The sequence below is a fragment of the Procambarus clarkii genome, chromosome 54, assembly GCF_040958095.1.
Source record: "Procambarus clarkii isolate CNS0578487 chromosome 54, FALCON_Pclarkii_2.0, whole genome shotgun sequence".
Classification (NCBI taxonomy): domain Eukaryota; kingdom Metazoa; phylum Arthropoda; class Malacostraca; order Decapoda; family Cambaridae; genus Procambarus; species Procambarus clarkii.
Window position 1 is genome coordinate 10,271,786 of NC_091203.1, and position 9,828 is coordinate 10,281,613.

Sequence of the window (9,828 nt, forward strand, 5' to 3'; positions counted from 1 at the left end):
ATTTTCGTCAGGCACACCATCATCTTCATCATTGCCCAGCTTTCTCCGACATCTTGGTAGGCACTAATGGCCGGAACCTGACCCTGCTTGTGGTCAAAGCTGAATTCAGCAAGAACGACGAAATCCAATATACAACAGCAAGGGCAACATTCTCTTCCACAACGGAATCAACCACATGCATACCAGATTGCGACAAATTGGTCCCCTTTCAAGGGCTATATTCAATTACTAACATTTACAAGTATTTGAAAATTCTGTACCTTTTCCATTTTCAGGGAAAACTGTTTTGTTTTTAATGGTAGAGTTTGAATATATGGACATTCATGGAATCCCGCAGAAAAATGCTTCAACTCTCAAGTAAAAAAAATGCTTACAAACCAGTTATACTTCTCTCTCCATGCGAACATAAGAGAACATAAGCCCAGTCACATAAGGGGACTCCACATTCGCGTCACACCTGGTATTGAGGATACTCCACATCCCTCATCATGGCTACGCATTAAGAAACCCAAAGGGGACCTTCTCCACGACTCTCCCAAAGACGCTACGATCCGTGGAGAATCGTCAACTGAGTCACGGAGACTACAAACTTCAAGCGCTCTCTCCTTCAGACTTGTAGACACCCTAATGTTGGCCGCCACTCGAGAAACATCCACGATACGTTACAAATCCTTTGCCAGTTACCGCCTGACCTACAAAGTCTGGGCGAGTAGTAGGTCGCTAAAAGAGCAACGCATAAAATATCCCCCTCAGGTAGAGGTCATTCAAGTCACTATTCTCATTTTGGAGCCGTGTTCTGACTGCATTGCAGAATAGGGGATTGCACGACAGTTGTTCTGCTGGTGGGGGAAACCTCTGCCGGAACCCCCCATCGTGTAACCCACCTTACTATAATGTCTCATCTGGTCGTCGCTTTCTTCAAATCTCAACTCCCTTAGTTGGGCCTGCGCCTCTGCGTTATTCTTATAGTCACCTCCTTTTGGACAGTAATTGGCAACTCTTATTTTACACTACAAGCCTAGACTCATTTATCGTTTCCACTGTTATACAACGTTTGTTTCAACTTAGGATTATTGTAAATCATATTGTAAAATCATGTAAACATTAGCGTATTGAATTCTCACACGTTTTATATCACTTACAATTATTATTGCTAGCAAGGTTTTATTTTACACTACAAGCGTATGTTGTAATCCACAAGTTTGTGGGGGTTATTAGCTAGAGGATCATTACTACAACACCTAACGAATGAGGATTGGAAGTACATGTTAAGTATACAGACAACGGTCACACATCCAGAAAAGGTCAAGGGATTAAGACAGCAGCTGCTTGGCCAAACTCATAATTCCTGGGAAGAGGACTCAGGCTTCTAGGAACAAGGTTACCGCTTCTAGGAACAAAGTTAATCGGATTATACCTTCCTTGAGAGGCGGGGTGAAATGTTTGAGGCTATGGCTGGCTGAAGACAGTCTGGTTGTGGGAGTGGAACTGGCAAGTTCTCCGGGTCTTCGTCTGTGGCAGCAACGAAGTGTAGCAGACAGCTATGCGGGAGCCTGATGTGATCTTAGTGACCAAGTTAAGCCTGCAGTATGTGAGTATTGAATGTAAGACTAACGGGGTATGGAGCGTTGTAGTAATCATTCAGTATTAGGGACTTAGGCGGAAGTTACGAGTGCAGGTGGTGACCACGGAGGTCAAGTGGGTTATGGATATTGGGTGTTTATTTAACTAAATAGAGTATGTTAATATGTTATTATTTGTCAGAGTCTATTCTTTGTAATTAAATGAGAAAACCCGACGGCCTTTAAATACCTTCCATATGTTCCCTCATTGTGTTCCTGTACAAACCTAGGGTACACCTCAAGGGTCTGGTGTGTGTAGAAGTACACGGTAGTAGAAACGGTTGCTGAGGCAAGGTGTTATGTGTGGTGTAACCGCTGTGTTCGGAATGAACCGGGGTTCAGTGTCACGACACTTATACTTATTTATTATATTCACTGTTATTCAACGTTTGTTTCAACTTAAGATTTATTTTTATTACTAATTTCATATTGTTAAATCATGTAAATATTAGAGCCATGTGTGTCACACGATTTTGTATCATACAATTATTATTGTTAGCAAGGAAAACTAAAATAAAATGTAATAAAATATACAAACCCATTTTAGGCTTTTGCTCAAACCTCCAAAAATATTAATTTAAGCCCACAGTGTTATTTCTCAATATGTAAGTGTAGACCTTGGTTGGTAAATATATACCTTTTAAGCCTACGGTGTTAGAATTACTCATAATCAAATAACTACCCAAATTTTATAAGACAAAAGAAAATATTGTAAGCACAACTAATATTTTGGCTAATAATCAGTAACACAATAGAAAGCCTGCAAATAAATTAATATTTTAATATAATTATAAAATAGAAACAAAGAGAGTTAGTGAAAATGATTAAAATAAATACTGAAGCTCAGTGAGTCTTATCATCATTTTGCTCCACAGGGAGCGTAGCTGACGGTTTAATCAATAGATGGCGCTGTTATAGTGGTCTTGGCAGCTTTTGTGGGGAACTTTCTACCTTTCCCATAAAGTGTTTGGTGTTGAGTCAACGAGGTGCCCGGCCCGCCGTTAACCCTCAGTCATTCCACTGTTGTCTGTGTGGTACCTTCTCTCACACTTTAAGTGTTGTTAAAGGTTGGTTTTAAGTGAAATGTAAGATTGGGTTTATTACTGATATAGTTTTTATTGTAATTGGTAGTTTAATACGTATTAATTTTATTGTTATGGGTTAAAAGTAGTATATTATTAATAATTAATTTGTATGCTTAGGACATTATCCAGGATATCTTATTAGTGATGTTGAAAGAATACGGTAGAAGCATCTAATAGGTGGAGATTCGTCAGATCCTTAATTTTAGTGATATTATATTCGTTTAATGGAATATTTTAGGCTTAACCACTACTAGGCTTATATGTATAAAATGAAGTATTTTAAGCGTGGTATACTTGACTATACCCCGGACTTGGTCTGCAACATAAAGTGAAATCTATTTATAAAGTAGTAATGCTTAAAGAAAAATACTTGATTAAATTACTGAAGGTAATTCCATGTGTAAACAAAATATATCTCCTTTGTTATAAAGACCTGAAATATCTTTAGTCAATTCATGATGGCCTGTTTAATAAAATGAGTGCTTCAAATATCCATTATTAAGTTCAACTCCTTAATTGAATGAAAATTCTATAGTATTACGCTTCACAAATTATAGCCTCGGCAGTTAATAATTGAATAGAAGCTTTTTATTTTTTTTTTATATACCAAAGTATGCTTTAACTACTAGCAGTACGTGGCCATGCGTTGCTGTGACTCGGCAACCTTCCCTGTCCCTTTGTCCTACTCACCATTCCCTCATCCCCACCATTCCCCACTCTTGTCCGATGCCTTTCCAAATGGTCTGATGTTCCCATCACTAAAATATAAGTTGAATAAAATATGAAGAAAATTAAAAATTAACTATACTCTCGAAATAAACGGTATGGTAAACACTGAATTCCAACACAAATCCCACAAAATAAATTAAAAAATAAATGAAAGATGTATCAAAGCAATGGGGAACAGAGGGAACTAACATATTTAGTATAGCAAGTGTTCTTGCATGCAACAGGTGCTGTTTGTGAATAAAAGCATAGTTTTACCGGTCACGGGTGTGGCATCTATAATTTTACTTACAAAATGAACGGTATGGTAAACACGCCTAGATTTCAACACAATGTCGCACAAAAGATAAATAAAATATCAAAGTGTAATGAATACTTTAAATTTAATAATTTTATAAATAAAAAGTTAAGTCTATAAAAATTTGATCAATGCAATCGGACACATTGAAATGCAATTCGTGACATATTTAGTGTAGCATGAATGCTGCTATTATTTGTAACTGATAGTGTCATTCCTCAAAACCGCATGGTTTTTACCAGTTACAGGGGTGGCATCTATATAGTAGGTATATAGATGCGCCTATTCTAATGCAACATTGTCAAAATTTCAAAGCAATCGGTAAAGAACTTTCGGAGATTAGCGAATTTAAACAAACATTTCCATTTTTATTTGTGTAGATTTAGCATTGGCAGGCATTATTCAAAGGTTAACAATCTTTATAAAAATGTTCGATTCTTCAAAATCTCTAATCGCCAAAAGTACTGCAGATTGGTCTGAAAATTTTCAAAAAACGTTTAGTTCGCATCAGAGCAGGTTTCAGTATACATACTATAGATGTCACGTTTGTGACTGTAAAAAAAAATTCTCATTGTTTTTTTTCATGTGGGGGAAATCTTCAAAACCTCTTCACCAATTGCTTTCAAATTTTGACACAACATTCCATTCAAATGAGTGTCTTTTTATATATTTCCTACCTGTACCCGCCACTCGTTGCTGTGGCTGTCTGGTTATATGGAAAAGTGTACGTTTCTAACATGTTTAATTTCATAATGCTTGTGGGTATACTATATTTTTTACTTGTTCCATTATCTGTAGATTGTCTGGTTTAGACTCTAGAACACGCAACATATAATTGTCCTTTATGAGAAGCCTTCCGTGTCTAGATATAAACTGCACAATTCTGAAGATTGGCCCTGAACTTTGTTGATGGTGATTACAAACGACAGTCGAATTAAGTTTCAATATCTTAAATTGAAATGACATATCTGTTGGAATGGTAGGAATGCGAGGAATGAGGACCTCTTCACCTTTGAAAGGTACTGTAAAGATTGTTGCTTCTAAGACGTTGCTGATTATAATTTTTTTTTTTTACTGAAAGGCGCGTGCAGTTGTAAAGCTTTAGTTGATTGATATTTCACATGAAAATTGGCATGCAGATTTTAAATTGCCGTACGCGTGATGGTATCCCTGATAGTTATCCAACAATTTTTTAATTCACTAACTGCTTCCTCAACAGTGTCGACGGACTTGTATCGAGGAATTACAGGTAATGTTTGCATGAAATCTCGTGCAAGAAATATTGAAGTTCCCAAATTGGTCTGTTTCAATGCAAATCTTGTAATGATCGAGAGTCTTTAACGATTTTTTGTGGGCCATTATGCATTCATCCCAAACGGTTTACATTTCTGCAATAGTTTACCCATGCCGGATGCTTTGGAAATGTTGCCCGTGGGCATTTCAATGAATTGCATGTTCAATAGCAATTTCGAAGTAGCAGTTCTTCGGCTTGGTAACAATGTCGTAGCTATTCCGGATGATGCAAGAGTTATGACGGTTATGACATTTTGGGATCTAAATCCTGCTGGAATAAATCTAATTAGGAAGGATTTACAGTTCCTTCTGGCGCACCTAAGATGTCTCCAAACTCTTTATTGACAGTTTTAATTATTTGATTGTAAATGCATTTTAGCTCGAGCGTTAGCTTAAGAATATTTGATTGCACACATAACGGATCACTGGTGTTGTGATCTTGTTCACGACGCAATTCTACATCGAACGAAACGGTAGTAGATAGTCGGTAATGGCACTTCCAATTGATTTAGAACTTTGTTCGTGATTTCTAAGCACAAATCTACAATCATTATCAATGCTTCGTTTTCGATATTTATTGTGAAATCTATGTTCATATTTGATTTTTCCTTCATATTCGATGAATATTTTCAGCCATGTGCGATTTATTTCTCCCATAACTGTTGGAGATGGAAAGCCGGTGGTCAATGATTGCAAACAATGCACGAATTAAATTTGGATGTGACGTGTTGGACGCGTCATTAATGCATACATCCCAGTGTTGGTCGTTCTTCAATAAATTAGGAGCATGACATGCACTACGGAAATTGGCATGTGTTTCGCTGTTGACAAATCTCAATGGCTGTTAAGAAGTTGGTCCGGGCACATTTACCAACAGCATGTGAAGAAGCATTCATCTTGATTAGGATGCACAGTGTAGTCTGTATATCTTAGTTTATTTGAATATGCCAGGTTGTCCGTCGACAACCTGGTCGACGGTCTCCTGGTTTCTGTCGTTCAAATGATTTTCTAGTGACATCCCATGTGTAATATGTATGCACTTCAGAGCAGTGTTTTTGCAAATTCATCATTTTGACATAACGTTAAGAGCAGTTTACGTCGTAGCCGGTGGATTCATGGCTGTTGTACATTTGCAACTGAAAAATAAACGTGTTGTCCATTTTCTTGTTTTCAAAACAAACATAATACTTACGAACTATTTAAATTCAAACGCAGATAGACACGGCTCAATTTCGCCACCAATTGCACTAAAAATATATGAAGTTAAAAAAAGAAATAATGAAAAAAGAAACAAATAAGCTACTCGCAAAATGAACGGTATGGTAAACTCGGATCAATCCCAACGTGACGCAAAGTAATTAAATAAATGAAAATAAATCTACGAAAATTCAATTTATCAATTCAATTGGAAACATTGAAATCGAATCGAAACATTTTATGTAGTGTTGCTCTAACGTGCAATAGATGGCGCTTTAAAAAAAAAAAGTTTTACCCGTTACAGGCTTTTCATCTAAATAGTAAATCTATAAAAACACGCACATACTAGAATGGAACGTAGTTTCAAAATTTCAAAGCAATTGTGGAAGAACTTTCAGATTACAGCATGCTGCTCTTTACATCCTGTTGATGGTGCTGTTTTTCAAACTTTTTTTTTTTTTTTTTTTTTTTTTTCCCCATGGGCGAGACATGTATATAGTAGGTGTATATAAAAACACACGCCTATTTGAATGCAATGTTGTCAAAATTTCAAAGCAATCGGTAAAGAGATTTCAAAGATTTCCCTCGCATTGGAAAACAGATTTTCAAAGTAAGTGTTTTTTTCCCGTCACAGACATGACATCTATATATGTATATAAAAACCTGGTCGGATGGAAAAGAAATTTTGTATGAACATTTCAAGGCAATCGATGAAGAACTTTCGGAGAGTAGAGATTTTGAACAAACGAACATTTATATTTTTATTTAGATACTGCCCCTGTGACAGGTAAAAGCATTTCATAGTTTTTGAAAAACGGCACCATCTGTTGCACATAATGGCAACATGCACGCTATACTAGATGTCGCGTATTGCCTTTCAATGTTTTGGATTGCATTGATAAAATCTATTTTCATAGATTTCAATTTATTTTAATTATTAGTTATTGTGACATTGTGTGGGAATTGAGCTGTTTACCCTACAGTTCAATTCCTAAGTATAGATGCCACATGTGACAGGTAAAACTTTTTCTTGGAAAAAAAAAAAGTGCCATCTGTTGAATGTAAGAGCAACACAAATGCTTCACTAAATGTTAAAATTCAATTTCAATGTTTCTGATTGCACTGATAATTTGAATTTTCCTAGATTTTGATGTATTTTGATTTAATTTTGTATGAATTGCATTGAAATTGGTCTGTTTACTAGACCGCTCATTTCGTGCGAATACTTTATTTTTTCATCTTTATTAAATTTGTTACTACTTCTTTCAGTGATGGGAACATCAGACCACTTGATGTTCCCAATTTTCTTGTGAACTTCAGACCATTTGGAAAGGCATCGGACGAGAGTGGGGGATGATGACAGAAGTGAGATGGTGCGAAGGATGAGGGGACAGGAGTTTGGGATTGTGGGGATGGGGGAATGGAGAAGGGTGGGGAGGACAGAGGGACACGGGAGTGGGGCATGGTGGGAAGGAAGAGGGGATGGAGTGGGGAATGGTTGGGTGGACAAGGGGAGGGGGGAATTTAACAGGGAAGGTTGCTGAGCCACAGCAACGCGTGGCTGGGTACTGCTAGTTAAACATAACAAATTCAATAGTTATTACCAAGGCCTCTAACGATATCTAAATGGGACGTTAGTTTGTACCTACACTTCAGGTTATGTTATTAATAGAACTGAATACTTATCTTTGCCTAATTCAAATTATGAATTTTAATAAACTGGTCTTTAAACATGGTTTCATGCTTTTATATATCTGATGTGGAAAGTGTGCCTGGGAGTTCATAAATTGCTTAACAGTAAACTCTCGTAGAATTGTCTAATGTTGAAGCACCTAGATAGCTTGCATTATGGAAGCCTCGGTGTCCCATAATCTTCCCCTAACTACCTTCCCAACCATCTTTATTGTCCGGCTTCAAAAATCTTGATTTAACTAAAATTGCTGTACTAGTGACAAATTTCAAACATGCCTCTCGTTATCAGTTATTGATGAACTTCTCGGTGTTATAACGTCAGTTATGTTAAAAATTCAAAAGTAAATCTGACTTTTGATCATGGTGGTTAATGACACTATTGTAACTTTTGATTAAAAACTGCATTTTTTCTGTACAGATGGCTGTATTTGCTCTACTCTTCCTCGGTTGTATCGCCCAGGTAATTATTATATTATACCGTATTCTCAAATAATAAAAAAATTGTAGCAGACTAATAATTGCTCCCCAACAGATCCAGGGTCAGGCGTACCAACCTTACGGCACCCACGCGCCCCTGCCAGTCGTCACCCCCACAACCTCCACCATCACCACTGAGGTTGGTAACAATGACATTACCCTTCTTAACCAACCTGTCATATATACATTAACACTTCGTAATGGTGTGTAATATTGCAGACAACCCTGACCCACACTCTGCGGGAGACTACAACCTCTGACGTCTGGGTTACTGAGCAGACAGCGATCACCCTGACAGTCACCCAGACCACCACCCAATGGGAGTTTGTTCCCCAGCAGCCACAGACGGTGACTTCTGTGATAAGGGTCACCTCCACACCGGTAGTGTTGGTGACGGCTACGGTGGGGGTCTACCCAGTGAGCACAATGGTCTCTGTCTACAGTCAATTCGTCACCACAACAGATACTGTTAAATACTGGCAGACCATCACCCACGTGGCTGTTACTCACGAGGTAACTATGTAGTCTTGAATTTGTGCAAGTGTTCTCTACATTTATTACACAAACGTCAATAATGTTTGTAATTACAGATCCAGACGGTCCCTGTGGTATCTACACAAGAACTTGTGCAGGATATAGTAACTACCATTACGCAAATAGTAACTACTACGGTTACTTCCACCACCGCCAGATACTATGTTTAAAGATGGATTATAGAAAATTGGCACATAGTATTGTAATAAACATTTTAAAACGGTAAAGTGTTTTGTCTAATAATAGAAAGTGTTTGGATTTGAATAAAAAGTGAAATAAAATCTTTGATTAGTAGCAGACTCCCTCGTAACTATGGAATACCTCTGGTTACTATTCGTCAAATTACTAGAAGCAATGGCGTTTTCAAGTTTCCTCTTGAACCTCTTCCCTCCCCATAACTTTCTGGCACATTCCCCCTCCCTATCCGGCCCGTTGGCGTCGTGAGGGGGCTTGGTGGACGGCTGCCGGAGTGTGATGCTCCGTTGGGCAGTCCTCTGTCCTTTTCTGGCCTTGTACTCCTGCTGCTGTCTTCTCCAATTGTGCCGGATTGCTTTTCCTTTTCCTTATGTTTGGTTTTTCTTCCCCCCCCCCCCCCCCTCTTCTATCTGCTTGTTTCCTGCCGACCTTTTGCTTGTTTTGGATTATTTCTTTGGACTACTTCTATTTTGACGCCCGGGTGCTTGAGGAGGCATACTCTTGCACCCGTAGAACTGTAGTACCCGACGTCTCGAGCGAGGGGAACCTTTTATTGTCAATCCCCCTTTCGTCGCTGAACCCGATCTCGACGGACTGACGGTTCTTAAGATGGCGTTTGTGGGGCGTATACTCACGACGCACCCCTAGGGGGCCCCGGCATGATCGGCGATAGCTTCCTGTTGGGTGTCCTGCCTCTAATTGTGGCTCC

The 9,828-nt window shown here is 38.3% G+C and overlaps 1 protein-coding gene across 1 annotated transcript; it reads left to right on the plus strand.

Annotated features, from left to right (window-relative positions):
* Positions 1-2,572: 2,572 nt before the first annotated feature.
* LOC123771404 (uncharacterized) lies at positions 2,573-9,205 on the plus strand. The gene is made up of 5 exons (XM_045763913.2): positions 2,573-2,689; positions 8,332-8,373; positions 8,446-8,529; positions 8,610-8,903; positions 8,981-9,205. The coding sequence occupies exons 2-5, from the start codon at positions 8,332-8,334 to the stop codon at positions 9,092-9,094; spliced, it is 534 nt and encodes a 177-aa protein (XP_045619869.1). The 5' UTR covers positions 2,573-2,689; the 3' UTR covers positions 9,095-9,205.
* Positions 9,206-9,828: the final 623 nt, after the last annotated feature.

Coding starts and splice junctions, on each gene's coding strand:
- LOC123771404 (XM_045763913.2), top strand. CDS start 8,332: ATGGCTGTATTTGCTCTACTCTTCCTCGGTTGTATCGCCCAG. Junction 8,374..8,445: donor TCCTCGGTTGTATCGCCCAG/GTAATTATTATA, acceptor GCTCCCCAACAG/ATCCAGGGTCAGGCGTACCA. Junction 8,530..8,609: donor CCTCCACCATCACCACTGAG/GTTGGTAACAAT, acceptor GTAATATTGCAG/ACAACCCTGACCCACACTCT.